General features: G+C 42.2%; 1 protein-coding gene across 1 annotated transcript in view; it reads right to left on the bottom strand.

The window, feature by feature from the left end:
• nup160 (nucleoporin 160) overlaps positions 1–23052 on the bottom strand; it is an 86520-nt gene that overhangs the window by 31536 nt on the left and 31932 nt on the right. The window contains exons 15-23 of the mRNA XM_080190540.1: positions 8866–9031; positions 7303–7415; positions 5748–5908; positions 5175–5311; positions 3906–3976; positions 3218–3377; positions 2655–2724; positions 2384–2482; positions 1924–2043 (exon numbers count right to left, since the gene is read on the bottom strand). Of these exons, the coding sequence (XP_080046666.1) occupies positions 1924–2043; positions 2384–2482; positions 2655–2724; positions 3218–3377; positions 3906–3976; positions 5175–5311; positions 5748–5908; positions 7303–7415; positions 8866–9031 (1097 nt within the window). The remainder of the gene's footprint in view (positions 1–1923; positions 2044–2383; positions 2483–2654; positions 2725–3217; positions 3378–3905; positions 3977–5174; positions 5312–5747; positions 5909–7302; positions 7416–8865; positions 9032–23052) is intronic.

Below are 23052 nucleotides of genomic sequence, written 5' to 3'. Positions count from 1 at the left end.
ATAAGCTATCCTCTCTCCACAGATGCTGCCAGGCACTACTTTTTCCAGCCTTTTCTGTTGATCTCCCACTCACCTGACGAAGGGGCAAACCCCAAACACTAGTGGTGTTTACTACCAAATAAACCTGTTAGACCTTAACCTGGTGTTGTGAGACTTCTTACTGTGTTAACCCCCATCCAACCCCGGCATCTCCACATCGTGGAAATGTGGGACAGGGAGACAGGTGCACAGAATTTCCGCTAGAAACTGGAACTTTAAATGGGAGAGACAGGTTGGGAATACCAGCAGACAAGGGAGGGAATATCCTGCTTTGGTCAGAGGCTGAAAATCTGAGCAAAAATTATACTGGTTTTCAGAAATAAATGTTTTGCTCAAGTTTCTATTCCAAGTCATTTGGACATTGCAGAACATAAAATCTGCCTCAAACCCAGCATAACTGGGCAGGGTTTCAGAATATAAAGTAAAAGTAAAGTTTATTTATTAGTCACAAGTAGGCTTACATTAACGTGCAATGAAGTTACTGTGAAAATCGCCTTGTCACCAAACTCTAGCACCTGTCTGGATACATCGAGGGAGAATTTAGCATAGCCAATGCACATAACCAGCAGATCATTTGGACTGCGGGAAGAAACCTGAGCACGCGGAGGAAACCCACACAGACACTGGGAGAACATGCAGACTCCACACAGACAGTGATCCAAGTCAGGAATCCAACCCGAGTCCCTACAAGGCATAAGTCTAACTACTGTGCTGCCCCCGAAATCCTTTACTTCATCAACATTACTGATGAATTTAAGAGTGGGTCCTCAGTGCAGCTTTATTAATACAACTGAAAAACTTGTAATAAAAACATTTTAACTGGAGCCTGTCAATTTTAAAACGGAAGATGATTTTAAACACACAACTAGTTACATTGGTACACAATGGCCATTTTCTTTGTGCTTTGTAATTGTAGATGTCTTCTTGAAGGATCATCTTTGGTGGAAAATTACCATGGCGATTAATTTTACCTAGACAGTTGTACGTCCATGTGCGCGTGCACACGTGTATGGGACTACTTCCAGCCCAATTCTCTTTTAAACTAGTACGAACAAAAAAACTCAATCTCCACTCAAAATTCCTTAATCTTGCACTAACTTGGCTGATTTCTAGTGAACGATCCTGTTCGTACAGTTGTTTCAGTTAGATATTAAAATAAGTGTAAACAACTCAAAACATTTAAACTCACTCATCCTAAAATCTGCAAACATATAATACATTCAGTTGTTATTATTTTATTCTGGCGAAGGAAAAATCGCAAGATTTAGCTAAAAATTAATTCAACAGCATACTTCCCAAGCTGGAAGTTCCCTCACCCAGTGTGGGTTAGAGCAGTTAACATATAGCCCAGTGCTCTTTAAATTACACAGTTCAATACTTCAGAGCAATATTTCAGAACAATCATTGATTATTTCATTTCTCTAATGACTTTACCTACAATGGAAAGTCTGAAAAACGTTCCCCGGAAAATTGGGTCTTTAACACTGGATAGACAGGGAGACAGAAATGGCCAAAGATCAGCAAAACCGGGATGTGGATCAGGTGATAAAAGGTCCAAAACACAAGCTGTTACATGGGTATTACCATCTTCCATATGATCCTCAACTAAACCAATGGTCACAGAAAGAATAACGAAAGCTGCACAGAAAAAAAAGGTAGAAAAAAGGATTGAAATGGAAGGGTGGAGTGGGAGCAAGCAATTAAATTGTGATCACAAATGATGCCGAGAAAATATGGGGATTATAAATGCAAAATCAAATTATTATGTTTTGTTTGCCAAAGATGCGCTTACAGCCAGATACAGCACACAACAGCCCCTCAAACAACCCCCCATAAACATTCCTGACTATTGCAGGATTACAGCAACTTGAGCATTGTACACACCTTGGTGTAATACTGCACTCTGGGATTGGAGGCAGCTTCCTCATCCTCCACTTGGATCAATCGATCCAAAAATTCCTCCCTCCCCACTGCTGCTGCAGCATCACAGAAACACTCCAATGCCTGGGGAAGAAAGCAAAGATTTGGACTAGTCATGAAATCAGGAATATGGAGTAACAAAAAGATGATCCCAGTCTCACAATCTCCCTGCACCCCCCCCAATCCCTGTACTCTCCCCACCCCCCCATCCCCGCGCTCTCCCCACCCCCCCATTCCCTGCACTCTCCCCACCCCCCCATTCCCTGCACTCTCCCCACCCCCCCATTCCCTGCACTCTCCCCACCCCCCCATTCCCTGCACTCTCCCCACCCCCCCCAATCCCCATCCTGCACTCTCCCTGCCCCCCACTCTCCCCTCCTGATCCCCATCCTCCATTCTCTCTGATAACATATTGCGAACTCACCTTCTGTCCTTCACCCGTCGACAAGTAGCACTGTCCCAGCACAAACCGCCGTGAACCGACATTCACCTCACACCAGGGCTGCAGCAACCTGACATATTCCTTTGGAAAGGGGAGCACGTTTATATCAACAGTCACAATAGTCTTACTAAACAGATACATGGTGTTCTGGCAAAGCTGTGAATGGAATATGTTGGGGTTGCAGGAGATGGGGCTTGTAACAACATATACATGGAGTTGAGAGTACACAGTGAAAGCTGTAAGTGTTACCAACCTGGAGCTGTACATACTGGCAGTGTCCCATGAGAAACTCCGGAAACAGGAAACTGGTGTTATTCGCCCATTTGAATAGCAGTTAAGGGCATATGATTATGTTGTTATTGGAAAAGATCATGCTGATGGGACATTGAGGAAATCACAAACTACACACTGAACCAAGTACGGAATCTACAAACAGTTGCACAATAGAGCTATTTTAATCGAACATTCCACTTTATCAAACTCTCATTTTCAATTGTCAAGACGTCCTTCAATTCTTCATTAGTCAATTCTAGATCCAAGCCCCCAATCTCGTTTACAATTTCAGGTGCTCAATTCTGCTTATTCTATACAATTATGTTCCATCATTGGTAGGGCAGTCTCTGGCCTCAGGTCTACTCTTTGGAACTCTGTTCCTGAAGGTCTCTTCCCTCCACTTGGAAAAATCTCTTCCAAATTTCTCTCCAGTCACTCCCTATCCTGTCTCCTTCTCACACATAGCATCATCTACATTCAACACACAAGCTGTTACATGTAGTCACATTGCTGTACTGTGTACAGTGCCAATTTGAAGGATATAAATACTGTAGGAGGTGACTGGTAAGGGCAACACCAATCTGTGTCCAACTGATCAATGGCTGGTTTAAAGGACTATTTGCCTGGGACAGTAACCGGGAAAGAATGTGTTTCCGGGCCACATTCTGGTAGAAAGATTCCACCACTGTCCCTGGGCCAGTGGCTGAAAGATAGGAACAGAAATTCATTAACCAGATTAAAAAATAGGTGAACACAAGATAAACAATCTGCCCATATTAACCAAACCCATTATCAGCAGTTGGCTGGAGACTGAAAGACCAGAAATCACATAAACAAGAGTTACAAACCCGCTGGTACTTTGTGATCCTCATGCTACCACATTAGGCAGAATATAAGAGCAGTGAGTTGAGCTTTTTCTTCACATTGTAAGTGAAGGCAGGCAGGAAAGTCAAACAAGTGCCGACTATTCAGCCTGCGAAAGATTCTGTGCAGCACACTAGCTCACACACTCCAAATTCCTGCCCTTACTTGCTAACTCATGCCTCATGGCGATTCGTTTCCTCTAAACAACCCAATTGTTTCGCTTTTCATTAGCTCTCTCTCTCTCTTGAGAAATGTAATTGACACCTTCCCACAATTATACTATCTCAGTGCATTCCGACTGATCACCCACAGGTCGTTACCCAGTCAAGCAGCCACCACAGGGAAGAAATTTGGCACATGTACCCACCTGGCCGCTGTGATATCAAGACATTAGTGTCTGTTAGTTCCAATACAGACAACTGTCGTAGGTTCGATTCCCTGAAAGAAAACACAAGAGTTTTAATTTGTTTATTTCTATTACTGCTCATGTCTTGTTATTGTAACACCTTCCTACACAGACACCCCCCTTCTCCGTTTGGTTGACCTCCACTAGATTGACATCTCAGCTATTATTTTCATTCCTTCATGGGATGTCATTGATAACGCTGGTATTTGTTGCCCATTCTCAATTACCCTCAAGGTAGTGATGAGCCACCTTTGTGAATTGCTGCAGTCTATGCAATGTAGGTACTGCCACAATGCTATAGGGCTTTTCTGTAGCAGTTTGGTACAACTGGAAGGCAGTTAAGAGTCAACCACTTTGTGGTGGATCTGGAGTCACATGTAGGGCAGTCCGGGTAAGAATGGTAGATTTCCTTCCCCAAATATCAGTAAATCAGATGGGTTTTTATGACAACCAATAGCAGTTTCGTGGGACTATATGAAGACTTGTTTTCATTTTTTTAATTAATGAATCGAACTAATTAATTAAATCTAAATTCTACCAGCTACTGTGGTGGGGTTCGAACCTGTATCCCCAATGCATTAGACTGGGTTTCTGGATTATTAGTCCAGTGACATTATCATTTCACCACCAACGGTACCTCGGAACTGGTTTTCTGCTGTGTTAGAGACACAGTCAAATGGAGAACAATCTGACGCTCAGTATTTTCTCCACTCAGGGCTCTCTGCTCTGTTGCTCTTGGTCACTGGAGGCACCAGAAGAGGAAAGAGCAAGTCCCATAATGCTCACTTTGGCCTTACGAGTGGTCAAGGTGAGGAATGAATATACTATTACCTCTCAACTTGATTTAAACCCAATAACCTGCCTCAATCCCAACTTCAGATGAACTGCTCATTTCCAAACCAGCCATGTTGCACTTAAGACACATTAGAAAAGATTTTCACATTCCGCTCTCAAATCTGGGCTGGATTTGATGCCAGGTCACAGGTGAACAGTGTTTGACACCCAACCTTATCTAATCTCAATTATTTGATGGGAATTAAAGCCCCTTAAAAAGCACTCCAATAAATTGCACCCCAGTATCCAACAGTGGCTGCTACTAAATGAGATTGCCTTCATACAAAGTCAAGTTGTAACAACCAGGGGGTTATTATGGTTAAACATTCAAGAAAGCTATTAAAATCTTTTGAAAAAATGTTCCCCTTTCTCCCTCATGCTCTTGACTGTACTTACAGCGTATCAACGGGCACCACTGATGCCAAGGACCGACTAGCCCATCTCACCACAAAGTAGGAACACACGAGGAGAGACGTCCGGGGAATGAGATCCTGTTGGAGCTGCAAGAGATAGCCTCCAGCTCCCAAATTTACCTGAAAACAGCACAAAGATTAGGATTTAACAAATCACACTGTACATATTTGTGAAATTACTAACAGGGACAAGGCTTAGAATTTCGTAACTTCAAGTTCAAATTGATAAACTGGCTTCAAATGGTGGGATATTGATCTAATCTGGATGATCTCTGGGCCAGGAGATTGCTTTAAAGGAATGCCCCTAATACCATGTACTGAATACATGCAAACAAGAAAATAAAATCAAAACACAGTTGACTACACGCATCTAAAGCAAGCACAAACCTGAGGAATGACAACTGTATGTCATTAAATGCAGACTTTTTTCTGCATTAAAAATGGTGGCAGAGTATACCTCAGTAATAAGAGACCATACATTACATTAAGCAGATACTAATCATTCTGTAATCGGCAGCTAGAAGGGGTTATGCAGTGAGCTAAGGAGGATGCTTACACCATCTCCAAGATGCAACATTAGCTGCTCCAGAATCAGCAAGTCACGACAGATGAGGAACCGAGTCATGGACATGTGGTATGCTGCCTGACACACAATATTAATGGCAACGTTGCTACCATAGAACTGAGCCATGTTCATCCGGATGTGCAGAGGGTGGACTGAAAAAAAGCAGAATGAAAACAAGTGAAAAGAGCACTCAGTCGATCACACACATTGATCATGCTGCTTTAACTCAACGTTATTGCAATTGCACAACTCTTCTTAGAGGCTTTTCTCTTCCTGGTTGACGCACTGTAACTACAAAACTGAACAAAAAATCTTTCCAATAAGAGCTTCCACCTCACCGAGGAGGCTTCAGATTAATCCACATCCAACAACCTGCTCTGAAAGCTCTGCACACGTTTTAACAGCTGTAACAAATTTCATCATAGCAGCTGATACAATCACCACCATTCTTTAAAAAAAGTTGATTTGCCTCATCTCCCAGTGTCAACAGATCCTTTAAAAAATTCCAGGATCCAAATCTGGATTTGCATCTTCGCTAAAAATCAATCAATTCTTACTTGAGACATTACCTGTCTATCAAGTTTCACTGAAATCTGTCTATTTGTTTATAAACAACTTAACAAACAGGGGCATAAATATTACCTCTGCTCACCTTCAACTGCAGAGATAAGCAAAACAAGTTTCAGAGTCATACTAAAATCCACCAGGCAGGCAGCATACCCTGTTATAATCTAAAAGATGTCAAAGGGGCAACACAGGTCCTTATTGGTAGCTAGTGTCTCCGCTACAAAGTGTGTTAAACATTGAAGCTATTTGGATGTGGGAGGCGCTACAAACAGATAGGTACCCTGGGGTATTACTCTGCACCTGCCAGTACCCAATTCAGAACAGAAATCCAGGTGGTTATCCCCGTTTTGACTAGTGTTGGCAGGTGATGCACAACAAATCACACAAAGGAAAATAGAACGTTACTCAAACTTGCACCATCTACAACATATAGGCAATATTTCTGACTGCGAAAACAGTCTATTACCTTCCTGTAATCAATCTGTACAACAATTGAAAGAGTGCAGTTTATCTGAACCATTTAAGAGAAACCACAAAGTAATAGAAAATCATTCTAGTCTGCTCTCATCTCCCTCCACAATGACGACAGCAGTAAAGGTTTCAGGCAGATCTGTTCCCACAGTTCCAGGGCAATTCGCAGATTCACTGTCCAATGGGATTCGTTATCCAAGGAAGAAAGCCTCAACTGCTGCCCGGTCAATAATATGTTATTACTGCTTCAAAATATGAGGGAGCATAACTCTAAGAGGAAGACAGAGGGCCACAGTCAACCTCTTACCCCACGGCAGTTATCACAAGCCATTCAAAAACAAGGTGACCCATAAAAGCATCTAGAGGATGAGTGCACAGATAATGATTGAAGAAATGCTGTTTATTTCATAAATACTGCAGAGCCAGTCAAAAGCAGGTCAGCTCTGATAGCCTTCCACAACTCCAACATTCTTAGCATAGAGCCTTAATGCCAGCAATTGCCCCATACCATCGCCCACGTCCTGGTCACCCTCATGGTCCATTTCTCGCAGCAGTAGCTGGATGATGTTCCCTGGGTTACGGATATCCTGTAATTTACTTTGAAGCTCCATATGTGTCTCGCTATGAAAAACAAGAGGGAGAGGAACAATTAAACCCATCCTTGGCTTTTGCTTCAAAATCCAATGGGAAAAAGTCGCAGCAAGACAGCACAGCAATTAGCAATAGGATTAGATAAGACAGGGAAGAAAATAGCAAACTTCAGAACACTCTAGACCCTTGCTCAAATCACATTCACTTTCTAAAGCGTTTGTGTTCATTCAGCACTAGCTATAATATTTCAACAGCACCTCCCTGCGATCTCTACCATACAGAAGAGCAAGCAGCAAGATCATGAGAACACTGTCATCTGCAATCGAGGAATTCTGGAAACCCTAATTCAGTGCCACTGTCGGAGCACCATTCACAAGGACAACAATGGACCGGGGGTGGTCTCACCTTTTGGCACTTTATTACTAATCAAAAAGCCTAATAAGTCCAGAGTCCCCACACAACGGATAAACCAGATCCAAGCTAACAAAGCAACATATTTATCCCATCTTGGGCTTGATCAAACAAGTTCCACCCTCACCATCTACTTGAAAACAAAGGGTAGGCAATAAATGGCATTCTCGTCAGCACTGCACCCCTTCCAGGGACAAAGACAACACATTAATAGAGAAGCAGCCAAACAACACTTGGTAAATACCAATCTGATGTCTGCATAGATGAAGAACAGTTTAAACAACCTCCACCTTCATACAGCAGGATAGAGTACTGGCAACTGATTGAGATATCCAATGGGGTGACCCTTTTATCAACCTGCAGATGCTGAAAGGATGCAGTCATCCATCTGACTATTCAATACTTAATTTCTTATACCCCAAAAGCCCAAGACAAACTGATGATTGAATAAAGCTGTTTAAATCTGGGCCACAGTCAACATAATGCCATGGCCATGCACAAAATTGACTCCAATACCAACATGCTTCCCATTCCTCACTGCCTCTCTGGACTCCTGCTGACAATCAACAATCTCATTCCTCCCCACAAATCCCTCACTAACAAGGCACTTGCTACCTTGCTACCCATTTGCTGGACATCAGCACTGTAATATTGAGGCTTTGACTGAAACTTGGCAGATGGTTATTAAAGCCTCTCCATCTGGTTATTCTGTCCAGGATGAGAGGATGTACCTTGAAAAAAGTATAATTCCCAAAGTGAGGAGATTGGAAGCAGGGTGTGGACTTTGGTACTGTTCACTGTGATGAACCTGCTCCATTCAATGAGTGGGTCTACATAAATAATCACTTGAACATGCTTCTGCAGGATTGCTGCCATTTCTGACATGATTCCAGCAAGATCCCAAAACCTTCTAATGAGAAATGAGAAAAAATACAATCCCACTACATCTGATAATGACCAACTTGGAGATGGGCATGTTTGGCTGCATCATTTTATCCAAATGGTATCCTTTATCCCAAGTATAGAGTAATTTTCAAGGACATACAAAACATGGGACAATCCTACTCACGTGTCCCTGGCTAGGAGGTATTCCAGGATTTGCTCTGCAGCCTTTTCTGGGGGGTGTAGATGGCTCACTGCTGTTTCCATCAAGGAGGCCATTTCCAGAGTGATGGAGTCTCCCACTAGCCTGAGGCACTGAACTAATCGATGCAGATCCCTCGCTACATCTGGATCTAGAGGCAGAAATAAAATCCATTACAAATTACACAAACTTTAACCACCATGAGATGGGCAAAAGGGCCAGAAACCAGGATGAAACTGAATTCAAATCCTTAAAACCAACAAGTGACAATGCAGCTGTCTAAAAAAAAAAGCACAACCAGAGAGCTTTCTTGACAGGGACAGATAAAACAAAGATTGGGCATGGAAGAGGACGGCAAAAGATTGCAGCAACGTCTTGCTGTATTAAATCAGACTCTAGATTATCACTTGATGGCCATCAGGAGACTCCTGGGACTTTATCCAATTTAAATCTGCTGTTACTAGCCAGCCGGCTGACCTGACACCACGGAGCAGGTCATACTCAATAGTGGATGGATTTCCGGAGAACCAAGAGGTCAAGACTCCTATAACAGGTTCACTCTGGATTATACATTCAGTGTGGCTAGAACTCCTGAAAGACAGTCACTGGCTACTTGTGTGGATTGAACATGGCCTTTATGGTGTAAAGGGTTAATTAGACAATGTTGTTAATGATAAAAGCACAATTTCAGGGTCAGATGACCAAAAGTCCAACAGCACAAAACACAGGACAGTCTATGCCCATGGAACTAGGTACTCACCATGCTCTCTTTATAATTAGTTCCAAGATCAACTTGCACAAAATTTTACGGCCTCGCTCGAGCAAGACTGGAAATTCCTGTCCGAGGTCAACGGACATTTCCGTTGTCTGCCCCTCGCCCGATCAGATTCCGTGACACGTGGGTGACAGAATTCTGGCAAATATACTGTCTATCTCAAGTCACTTGAGCAAGCAAAATCTCAAAACATGGTGGCAGTGCAGGAGGCAGCAGTTTAAGAAACCGAGACCACAGATTGGTACCCACAGGCATGCAGCTCGGAACAGCTCAATTTCACGACCAAGAAGAAAAAGAGACATACCTTGTTAGGGGACAGCAATTCACAAACAATCACTATCTCTTCTGCAGTCCTTCACCACACAAGGGTCGATGGCAAGGATAACAAATGAGAACTCTAAAGCAGACAGCTCAAAAGATACTAAACAGCTTTGAGTCTACAAAACACAGAAAGTGCAGGTATGTACCCTTTTATAATCAACTGGGGCTATAGCTGATGATATCATGGAGTAACAAGGAGACCTCAACATCCTACAAGGAGGTCCTTGGATAAGTACTTCAGCCCCAAGAAGAGTCTCAGTCTAAGAGTCTAAGTCATTGACCGGCCAAGATTTAATCGGGGAACCAAAGGCAGGTTCATTTATTAATGACTTGTGTTGACAGACTAACAGCGGTTACATAGCCTTAAAGTATGAATTAATTTCTGATTACTCGATGACGTGCTTTTCGCAATCCAAAAGAGGATTTCATGTTAGAGAAAGCTGAACAGTTTGCAAGGCAGGCTGAGCTGCAAAAGAAGAATCTGGGTGTATTTCATGCAACAGAGGCTTGGGAGAGATCAATCCAATAAGTAGGCCGAAGTTGGAAGCCCCACCCATCGAAAAGCCCACCAAAATTGCCAAGGTTACAAGAAGAATCCTTCTGTAGCCAAACGGGCCATCTAAAATGGCGTTTTGTAAAGCACTCTGGGACAATTGGGCAAGAAACTAAACCGACAGGCTGCAGTTTAAAGACAGAGACAAACAGGCTGCAACCCTGACAAGTGAATAAACAGGATATGGATCATCTCCAGGATGAAAGGGACTTTACAGTCACACTGGCTTGTTTCATCTCCAGGATGAAAGAGACTTTCTGGTCACACTGGGTTGTGTACCAGACATAGGGGCACCATGGACCCTTATTTAGGAGGAAGGTATGTGACCTATGTGCCTCCAGACATGGCTGCTGGGGACACCCTAGAGATCGGTGCAGTAGCACCTGATTGGACTCTCATCAATCAGGGTGATCAAGTCCTGATCAATTGATTGGCAATGGCCAAAAAGGGGCGTGAAACCAAACAGGGTATAAAGGGTGCTGCACAACCAGGAATCTCTCTCTCTGACCTCACAAACGAGTTACAACAATGGTGAACATTGCCAGCAAGAGGAGAGCCACCACACCCAGGAAGGAAGAAAGACGAGAGCCAGAATGCCAGATCAGACTACACAGATGACTACCAAGACCAGCGCAGAGATAAAGGCCAATATCGTGAATATTAAGGAGGAGGATGTGTTGGAACTTTTGAATTCTATCAAGGTAGATAAGTCGCCGGGACCAGATGGGATGTACCCCAAGATACTGTGGGAGGCGAGGGAAGAGATTGCAGAGCCCCTGGCGATGATCTTTGCGTCGTCAATGGAGACGGGAGAGGTTCCAGAGGATTGGAGGATTGCGGATGTAGTTCCTATTTTTAAGAAAGGGAACAGAGATAGCCCGGGAAATTACCGACCGGTGAGTCTGACCTCAGTGGTTGGTAAGCTGATGGAGAGGCTTCTGAGGGACAAGATTTACGAACATTTGGAGAGGTTTGACATGATCAGGAATAGTCAGCATGGATTTGTCAAGGGCAGGTCGTGCCTTACGAGCCTAGTTGAGTTCTTCGATAATGTGACTGAACACATTGACGAAGCAAGTGCCGTGGACGTAGTGTACATGGACTTCAGCAAGGCGTTTGATAAGGTCCCCCATGCAAGACTTCTTGAGAAGGTGAGAGGGCATGGGATCCAAGGGCCTTTGGCCTTGTGGATCCAGAACTGGCTTGCCTGCAGAAGGCAGAGAGTGGTTGTGGATGGGGCTTTTTCTGAATGGAGGTCAGTCACCAGCGGAGTGCCTCAAGGATCTGTTCTGGGACCCTTGTTGTTTGTCATTTTCATAAATGACCTGGATGAGGAAGTGGAGGGATGGGTAAGTAAGTTCGCTGATGACACGAAGGTCGGTGGTGTTGTGGATGATCTGGAAGGATGGCAAAAGTTGCAGCAGGACATAGATAGGATGCAGGACTGGGCGGAGAAGTGGCACATGGACTTCAACGCGGATAAATGTGTAGTCGTCCATTTTGGCAGAACCAACGGGATGAACGAGTACACTATCAAGGGCAGAAGTCTGAGTAGTGTTGAGGAGCAGAGGGATCTTGGGGTCCGGGTCCACAGGACTCTTAAATCGGCCTCGCAGGTGGAGGAGGTGGTCAAGAAGGCGTATGGTGTACTGGCCTTCATTCATCGAGGGATTGAGTTTAGGAGTCGGGAGGTAATGCTGGAACTTTATAAGACCCTTGTCAGGCCTCATTTGGAGTATTGTGCGCAGTTCTGGTCGCCTCACTATAGGAAAGATGTAGAAGCTATTGAGAGGGTGCAGAGGAGATTTACAAGGATGTTGCCTGGACTGGGAGGCATGCCTTATGAAGTTAGGTTGAGGGAGCTGGGACTCTTTTCCCTGGAGAGACGAAGGTTGAGAGGCGACCTGATAGAAGTTTACAAAATGTTGAGAGGAATAGATAGGGTGGACTCTCAGAGGCTATTTCCCCGGTTTGAAATGGTCGCTACGAGAGGACACAGATTTAAGGTGCGGGGAGGGAGGTTCAGAAGTGATGTTAGTGATGTTAGGGGTAAGTTTTTCACTCAGAGGGTGGTGAGTGAATGGAATCGGCTGCCGTCAGTGGTGGTGGAGGCGAACTCGCTGGGGTCTTTTAAAAGACTTCTGGATGAGTATATGGGGTTTAATGAGATTGAGGGTTATAGATAGGTCTGTAGGTAGGTAGGTGATGTGATCGGCGCAACTTGTGGGCCGAAGGGCCTGTTTGTGCTGTAGTGTTCTATGTTCTATGTTCTATCTGCTTGGGTACTTGCCAGTCACGCAAAGTCAAGTCAAGGTCTTGGACTTGAATTCTAGTATTTTCTGTAAGATAATTTATTATTGGTTGGGTGGGTGATTTTTGATTGTGTGGGTTTAAATAAATATTGTTTGTACTAACAAAATGTCTACCTCGTAGTTATTTGTCCACCGTATAAGGGTTAAAACAGACTGTGCGGCAGGCAACAGTGGCGACTCCGCCAGGACATCGATAAGAAGTAACTTTGTTGTTCCGATCTCAAACCCCGCAGACTTTATATTGAATGGTTATTTAAAACTCAGAGCTGACAGGTGTGAACTCCTTATTGGACAAATAACTTGCTTTCGGGAACTTGTTTATTGTGCATGTATTGTTACTAACAAGGAGGATAGGGTAAACTCTAGGTTTGTATTAGAACCCAGAGGGATTAGGACCGGAGCATAGCATAAAGCCGTACTCGCAGTCTGATCTCCCTACCCCTTGTCGTTAAATATAGAATGGCAGGAAACAGTATAGAGACAGAGAAGTGTCCCATATGGGAAAAAAAGAATCAGGGAATTTATTAAGTGGCCCCTATGGGCAGAATCTTGTGCCAATACTGAGATGGGACTGGGATCCCAAGGGCAGATTTTGAAGTAAGGCTGGTCAAGGGCAAGAGTGAACTCTATTGTCAACCAGGAGGCAAGGCTCAAACCTAACTCTGGAGTAGAGAGGGGTGTTTATCATACCTTTGATACCAATTGACTTAGAGGGACTGATTGGTAAATTAGTAGGCACTGTACCCTTTCATTCACTACTTGTTCTCCTGGGACTATGCCTGGAGAAATGGGTAGAATACTACAGTGAGTTTTTGGATGTGGGATCCATGAGTCAGATGTTTTAATGAGAAACAGAGATAAAGGAAAATGTTTGTTGAAACTGAGTAAAGTTATTGTAATTATTAGTTTAAGAGTTAGAGTGAGAAGTCAGAGAAAATGAAGTTAAGAGGAGTTAGAAATTGAGTTAGTTGAGAAGTTAAGAGAAGAAAGTAATTTTGTGGAAAAGTAGATAAGCAGGAACAAAACAATGAGGTAAGTATATTGTCTAGGAATCAGTTTAAAGTATATCAAGTTGTGAAAAGAATCCAAGTTCTGATTACTCCAAGTTCCAACAGGAGATTAATCAATTAAAATATCAGTTGTCGATGCAGATAAGGATGTTGTTTGTGTTTGAGACAGTTGAGTCTGAGGGAGATGGTGTTTATGAATTGGGATGTGGCATTGACTGGGGACCCCCCACTTCTCTTTCTGGAGGCACCTGATCCCACAATAAGTTTAGAATTTGCCCCTAGTCTGATGAATTCTGTGACTGTTAGTTGCAAGGAAGGCATGGAATTACCAGGAAATGTTGTTGATTGGGAGGAATGAATGTTTTAAAAATCTCAGCCCTGTATATAGTTTTGAATGCAGACTCAACCATCCCCATCTATGGATAGTCTTGCATTATTAGAAAATGTTATGCCCATGAACCCCATTAAAACAGACCATGTGGGGTAAGGAGCTTATACCCTTACTAACATCACAAAGAACCCCAAGTGGTCCTTTGTTTTTTTTAAGAAGGAGGGCATTTGCAGTGTGTTACAGAATTTTGAGAGAAAGAACTATGTTCTCTCAACTACTAGAGAAATATTTTAAATTAATTGGCAAGATGGAAAATTGATTAGAGGGAACTAAGGTTGAGCTAATAATTTGAATAGTTTTATATTTCTGTGTTTGTGTGGTCTTGTCAAATGCAGGTGATTGTTGTTGCATTAGATTGAGACCAGGAGCTGTTAAAAGTCTGTTTGTTTTGTTGAGTATTTATTGCAGGCAATAAATGCAATGCTTTACACTTTGGTTTACCTTCAAAGAGATTGAATAAGTGTTACAACTGTCAAAATTTAAGTATATTTCTTGAATTTACTTCTGTTTGAGTTTAATTAGAGTTTGGAAGAAAGAATGAAGATGACTGTCTTAATCTATTTTCTTTATTTCTTTCAATGTTATATTTTCATCCCAGTTTAAAATGTTGGATTTGAATGAAAGGTAATGTGGAATGCATGTTGGAAGCTTCCACGTGTGTCTGTGTGTGTTTGGTAAAGTGGTTGTTTCAACGTTTGTTTTGTTGTTTGTTTAATGTTTTAATGTTCTTCCCCTATTTGTGATTTTACAACAGTGCGTTTGATACACAGTTTAAATAAAATTGGATTGGATTAAATTCAAATAAATTTTTGGAATTTTCTTAGCCTTTTGCGTATAATCAATGGCCATGATTGTGCTTAAAAGGTATAGAACATAAATAATACCTATATATATGTGGGACGTTACTTTGAACACAATTTTTGGAAAGTAAATTGAAATTTCAAAATCAAAGTACATAAATTGAAGATTGAAATAACCAATTTGAATTTTGAATAATCCTAAATTCAAATTTTGTTAAGGATTTAAACCTCAGAGGAAACCATGCGCTCTTTCCTTTGTCTTGAAGAAATTGTGACATCATCACAACCGCAGTGATTTCACCATCTTCTGTTCCTAATTTGACAATTAAAAAATTATATACATTGGAGGTTGTAAATTTTATTTTTTTTTTAATTTGAGAGTTTTTGAGACCAAATTAATTCCATTTGGTTCCTAGCCAAATGTATCTTTTGTGTTTTGTTTTAAGTAGATGGTTCATGAACAACAAGCAAGATTGTTTATCACAACCTAGCGATAACTGAGACTTGAAGAGTTTGGATCATTCAGATTTTCTCACTGTTTCAAATTAAAGTGATTGGTTATGCTTAAGTATTACAGTTTGTGACACTTAACTGATGGAATAAATTCAGTGCACAAAATAACTTGTAAATGGGAAGTTGCTTAAATTCTAAAGAGGTAAATAAATTTAATTTGACAAAGGGCAATGGAAAGAAAGCCTGTATGGGTTTTGTGTTTCACAGGGATACATTGAAACATATTCTCAGTTTATGATGTAACCGTTTGAATGCAAGATAATTTTACAAAGTAATATGTTTGTTTTGTGACTTTTCCACAGAGTAAACGTTATCTGTGGTAATCCTCATGTTCACGTAAAGTTTGTTCGATTTAATGTATGTAAATGCCAATATGTTGGGAGTTAATTTTTCTGAAAAGTTAAGGGTTCTGGAGCGTGTCAATGAGTTTACAACAGATGGCAGGATTTTTCCTAGTACTTAGTTATTTAGGTTACAGGAGTTAAAGTGCTTAAAGGGGAACAAATAAACCATTTGTGCAAGTTATGTTATTCATAAATAAAATTGGTAAAGTAGACAGAATGATGGAGTTTCCTCTATGATTTGTTAAACTGGTAGAAAATCATTTGCATTACTTCCAACTTGTACATCGGTTACATTGTGTTAATTGAGTCATAAAAGAACATAATGTGTATGCTGGAAGGAGATAGGTTTTGAGCTGTGACTGTGGAAGTTTAATATAAAATGGTAACTGTGACAATGTGTTTATTATGCAAATTTGGATCATTTTTAAATAACAAATACATTGGAGAGTTAAACCTACCTCTTCAAGCACTTTTGAGTGCATGACCCTCCAAATTCCAAATTTAAATGTTATTTCCCTTTTGCACCTCTATCAATGATTTATTATTGTCCTCTGCATTACTCTGAACCAAAAATGATGGTTAGGATACGTGATTCTTTGTATTTGTGGGTAACTAGCTTACTGTAATAATGGGACTTAGAATATGTGGTTGTCTGTAGTTTCTGGAATATTTTGTAGGAATGTATTATACTATGCATGTCAATACCTGGGCTTTGCTTGACTGAGTGACTGAGGAATTCCTGACAGATACTGGTCCTGAGTTTGTGATCCATCGTGCTTCACGTTCCAGATCAAAGGGGGAGACTGTAGACAAACGGGCCATCTAAAATGGCATTTTGTAAAGCACTCTGGGACAGTTGAGCAAGAAACTAAACCGACAAGCTGCATATTTAAAGACAGAGACAAACAGGCTGCAACCCTGACGAGTGAATAAACAGGATATGGGTCATCTCCAGGATGAAAGGGACTTTACAGTCACACTGGGTTATGTACCAGACATAGGGGCACTGTGAACCCTTATTTAGGAGGAAGGTACGTGACCTATGTGCCTCAACACCTACAGACATAGCTGCTGGGGACACACCCAGAGATCGGGGTGGTAGCACCTGATTGGACTTGATCAGGGTGATTAAGTCCTGATCAATTGACTGGCAATGGCCAAAAAGGGGCATGAAACCAAATGTGGTATAAATGGTGCTGCACAACCAGGAATCTCTCTCTGACCCCACAAACGAGCTACAACAATGGTGAACATCGCCAGCAACAGGAGAGCCATCACACCCAAGAAGGAAAGAGGAAAGACCAGAGCCAGAATGCCAGACCAAAGGACCAGACCACGCAGATGACCACCAAGACCAATGCACAGATAAAGGCCAATATCTGCTTGGGTTCTTGCCAGTCACACAAAGTTAAGGTCTTGTATTGGAATTGAATTCCAGTATTTTCTGTAAGATAACTTATTGTTGGTCAGGTGGGTGATTATTGATTGTGTGGGTTTAAATAAATATTGTACTAACAAGATGTCTACTCATAGTTACTTGTCCACCTTTATAAGGGTTAAAACAGACTGTGCAGCAGGCAACACTTCCTTCCATGTTCTAGATGTACCACTAAAAAGCAGAATCATTTTCAAGATTGCCCAACAGAGGGAGTCAAATCCTCTCTCTGCAACAAGACCAAACGTTTTAAACAATTCTGAAAACTAAAATTCAGACTACAGGAAGAAAATTGGCAACAACTTTCAATAATTTAAAGTCCATTTCAAGGGAAATACACAGGCTGGGTTTTTGCGACTCATGCACAAGGACCCCGACGTCTCTCTACACCGTCGCCTGCTGCAGTTTTTCGCCACGTAAGTAACAGTCCTTCCTACCATTATTCCTACCGAAGTGGACCACCTCGCACTTGCCAACATTAAATTCCATTTGCCAGTTCCTGGCCCATTCGCCCAGCCTATCTAGATCCTTCTGCAGACTCTCCACACCCTCCACGCAATTTGCCGTTCCACCAATCTTGGTGTCATCGCAAATTTCGACACCATACACTCGGTTCCCTCCTCCAGATCATCTATGTAAATGGTAAATAGCTGAGGCCCCAGCACCGACCCCTGGGGCACTCCACTAGTCACCAACCGCCAATCCGAATAGCACCCATTAACCCCCACTCTCTGCCTCCTATTTGACAACCAATTCTCTATCCACGCTAACACCCTACCCCCAACTCCATGCCCCCTTACCTTCTGCAATAACCTCTTGTGAGGTACCTTGTCAAATGCCTTCTGAAAATCAAGAAAGACCACATCCACCGGCTCTCCTCTATCCACCGCCCTAGACACATCCTCATAGAACTCCAATAAATTTGTCAGACACGACTTCCCCTTAACGAAACCGTGCTGCGTCTGCTCTATCAAGCAATTCCCCTCAAGATGCCTCGCTATTTCCTCCTTGATGACGGATTCTAACATTTTACCTACAACAGACGTTAAACTAACCGGCCTATAATTCCCTGCCTTTTGCCTGCCACCCTTCTTAAACAACGGCGTAACATTAGCCGTTTTCCAATCTCCCGGCACTTCCCCGAAATCCAGCGACGTTTGGAAAATAACCACCAAGGCATCCACTATCACCTCCGCCGTTTCGTCCTGGGGACTTGTCCACAATCAGTCCCTCCAGTCTGTCGAGCACCGCCTCTCTAGTAACAATAATGTCATTGAGACCCTCCAGTCCTACCACCTTTCCATCGCTAACACCCGGCAAATTATTCACGTCCTCCTCAGTGAAGCCTGAAACAAAAAAGTTATTCAAGACCTCAGCCATTTCCCCATCCCCTACCACTAAGTCCCCTCTCTCATCCTCTAAGGGTCCAATGTTCACCCTAGCCAGCCTCTTCCTTTTTATATATTTATAAAAACTCTTGCTATCCTTTTTCATATTAAGCGCTAGCCCAGCTTCATAGTTTCTCCTACCCTTCTTTATCAACTTCTTTGTCAATCTTTGTTGACATTTAAACCTCTCCCAATCCTCTTCTCGCCCACTACTCTTAGCTACTCTAAACGCCTCCGCTTTTAATTTAACACTTTCCTTTACCTCCTTCGTTATCCACGGCTGATTATCTCTCCTCCTACGGTCCTTTTTAACCATCGGAATAAATTTCTGCTGAGCACCAAGAAAGATCTCCTTAAAGATCCTCCACTGCTCCTCAGCAGACCTACCTTCCAACGGACTCCCCCAGTCAACATTCGCCAATTCTTCTCTCATCCTACCGTACTCCCCTCTGTTCAAACAAAGGACGCGTGTCCGGGAACCCACTTTCTCCTCCTCCATCTGCACCAGAAACTCCACCATACAATGATCACTCTCCCCAAGAGGATCCTTCACCACAAGGTCCCTAATTCTACCCGCCTTATTACATAACACCAGATTCAAGATAGCTCGCTCCCTCGTCAGCTCCAACACACACTGATCAAGGAAACTATCCCGGCAGCATTCCAAGAACTCCTCCTCGAGCCCACTGCGTCCAACATGGGTCGACCAATCAATATGTAGATTGAAATCCCCCATAATTATCGCCGTTCCTTTCCTGCACGCCGCATTTATTTGTGCGTTACCAGCCCGCCCCACCTCCAGTTCATTATTCGGGGGCCTATAGACGACACCCACCAGCGTCTTCCTCCCTTTGCTGTTCCTAATCTCCACCCACAACAATTCCACTTTCTGCTCTTTGGTTCCTATATCATCCCTTGCTAACACCCTGATGCTATCCTTAATCAGCAGAGCTACGCCCCCCCCCCCTCTTTTTCCTCCCGCCTATCCTTCCTAAACACTTGATACCCCTGGACATTCAGCTCCTTACACAGTTGTTTTGAGGACTGGGAAATCTCAAACTGCAGTATTGAAAACAGCAGTTTGTTTCACTTCATTTCAGAAATACCCTGCACTGGATCACAGGAGGAGATTGCAGATCTCTCACTGCTTTGCAGACAGGCAAAAAGAGGTGGAGGTATTGATATTCTGGACAGACTCCAGAAGAATGAAGCCACTGCAGAATTAGATGGTATCTGAAAAGGCTCTAGAGTTCACTACACTCTGACAGCACTGTCAATGCTTGTGAAGTCTTTGTTGTCTTTGGAAGAGAATCAGCTTTTCATTGAAGGTAATGGGGAGGAAAATTAGGTCTACTTCTTCCACCAAGTTAGGCTTCAACAATTGCTACTGACAGCAATGAGATATCCAAGGAGAATGAGATGCTTAACTCAGTTGGGCGTTAACTCTCAACCAATGGACGGAGCCCAGAGTGTACTAATTTCTAAAACTGTTAGCAACAGTTTGCACCGAGCCTCACCAGCAATATTCATGGAGACACACAAATCTTCTTTCAGTAACAAAAGAGCAGACACCCAAATTGCAAATCCGGTACATCTGAAGAGTATTCTACTTTCATTTGCTGACACCACAACGCCATAGCCTACAGCAGAGCAACTTCACCAAAGCAAGAATAGAAATGATATCGTTACCCACATAAAGTGAAAATCCTACCCCAGAAATACTAAGGAAGTTTTCCTTTCTTTGTATCCTATAGTGTCTTCTGGATGTTCTTCATTCTTGTTTACATCTACCAGATTCATTCATGTCTTAGGTATAGAACTTCTTCATCACAAAAGTGGTAATTGATAACACTGAAAAATTCTTCACAGAAGCTTTTCCTTCTCCCACTATGCAATACTGAAGATGATTGCAGAGTGAATGTCAGTTGCCTCTGATCAAGGGGTTGTGATCCTTCACATGCTGAAGGTTTCTCTCTTCAATCAGATTTTCCTCAATAGGTTTTGAATCAGCTCGTCACATGAGTCACAGCTCAGGATCAGCTTTTGTGAGAAGTTGCCAAAGTGTTTACTTTCCAAAGTGATAACAAGAGAACACGTACATCCCACACTTCCACTGAGAGCCAGTAATACTGTGGAGGATTGAAACATCAGGTGACAAAAACAGATGCAGATTGCCATGTGGAATTACAATGACACGACTAAAACAGAGATCTGGCTTATGGAAGGGCAGGAATGGGATGTTAAATATTCCTGGATATAAGGTGTTTAGAAAAGATTGGAAAGGAAAAGGGGACAGGGTGGCAGTTAAGGAGCTGGAGAAACAGGATGTCCCAGAGGGTTCAAGCACAGAATCAATTTGACCAGAGCTAAAGAAAAGAAAAAGATATATTTTTGTAGCTTAGTGCAGTCCCAACTAGTGGGAATGATGCAGAAGAATAAACCTGCAAGGGAATGAGTGATGCAAAAATTATAGAGTAGTTCTAACAAATGACTTGAATTATCTGAATATAGACAGTGAATGTGGTACTGTAAAAGACAGAGATAAGGACTCCAGGAGTATTCAAGAAAGTTTTCTACAACAGTATGTATCTAGTCAAACAAGACAATACTAGGCTTGGTTCTTGGAAGTGAGATGGTCTAAGTAGGTCATATGTCAGTAGAAGAACATTTAGGAAACAGTGATTATTGTATCATAAGGTTTAGCCAACTCTGAAAAATAACAAAGAACAATCCAGAGTTAGAATAATTAACTGGGGGAAGGTACTTCAATGAGTTAAGGAAGGAGTAGGGCTGGACAGGCTGGAGCCAAAGGTTGACAGGAATAAAAGGGTGGCTGAACAATGGACTACCTTCAAAGAGGAGGCAGTTTGGGCACAGTCAATGTATATTTCTTCAAAAGGGAAAGGCAGGGCTCCCTGAATGAAAAAGGAGTTAGAAATTAAGCACATTTTTTCATCTTTGCCTTATTAACATGTGTAAGGCACAAAATATAATTTAGAGCCAGTATGAATACAGGAGGTTCAGAAAGGAAGTGGAAAAGCAAATCAGAAAAGCAAAGAGAATGAAAAAAAGACACTGGCAGACAACAAAAATGGATCCTAAAGTCTTCTATAGGCATATAAAGAGATAGTAAAAGGATCTCTTTTGGTCCTTTTGGAGTTCTACGCTGTTCTCTTCACTGGGCTTATCCTTGCATCCTTTTTGAACAAAAGTTTAAAAAGGTGAACTTTTCAGAGACAGGGGAAATAGCTGAGTATTAAATGAATACTTTACATCAGTCTTTACCAAGGAAGAAAATGCTACCCAGGCTAGGGTGAAAGAGAAGGTAGTTCAACCCCTAGAAGGATATAAAATTGATAAGGAGATATTAGAAAAGCTACCTCTACTTAAAATGGACAAGGCACTGGGACTGGAAGAGTGGCATCCAAGGTTACAGAGTGGAAATTTTTCCTTAGACTCAGGGAGGTGAGAGGATTGGAGAATTGCAAACATTGCACTGTTGTTCAAAAAAAAGGATGCAAGAATAAGCCCAGCGATTACAAACCTGGCAGTAATAACTTCATTGGTGGGGAAACTTTTGGAGATTATATTTCAGGATAAATTAAATAGTTCCATGGACAAACGTGAGTTAATTAAGGAACAGCCAGCATGGATTTCTTAAGGGAAATCGTGTTTAACTAACCTGCTGCAGTTTTTGAGAAGGCAACAGAACGGATAAATGAGGGTAATGCAGTTGATGTGGTGTACATGGACTCTCAGTAGGCATTTGATATAGTGCCACACAACCAACTTGTGAGAATAGTTAAAGCTCATGGAATAAAAAGGACGGTAGCAATGTGGAAACAAAATTGACTGAGAAACCGGAACCAGATTGTGGATATTTTTGGAGAAAGGGTTGTAGTGATGTTCCCCACGGTCGGTATTGGAATCTTGCTTAGCCTGATATATGATCTTGATACGCAGGAGTCAATTTCAAAATTTGCAGATGATACAAAACTTGGAAGCATTGTAAACTGTGAACAGTGTAGAACTCCAAAAGGACAGATGAAGTAAATGTAATGTATTTTGGGAGGAAGAATACGGAGAGACAATATAAAGGGCACTACTCTAAATGGGTTGCAGGAGCAGACAGCTGACTGTATACTTTTTTAATTAAACAAATGATAAATTAATTAAACACAAATGACAGGAATGATAGCCCCTGGTGCAGCACTGTAACTAAAACCAAAAAAACTTACAAATTTAACTGAAGTATTATTCCTGGGGGTGATATGGCACCCCAGCCCCCATGGAGCCTATAAGGCGCTGAAGGCCCAAAGCATGCTGGTGG

This window comes from Carcharhinus amblyrhynchos, chromosome 6 (assembly GCF_965287045.1).
Source record: "Carcharhinus amblyrhynchos chromosome 6, sCarAmb.v2.hapA, whole genome shotgun sequence".
NCBI classification, from domain to species: domain Eukaryota; kingdom Metazoa; phylum Chordata; class Chondrichthyes; order Carcharhiniformes; family Carcharhinidae; genus Carcharhinus; species Carcharhinus amblyrhynchos.
Note: the sequence above shows the minus strand (reverse complement) of the source record. Positions and strands in the feature narration are given on the sequence as shown.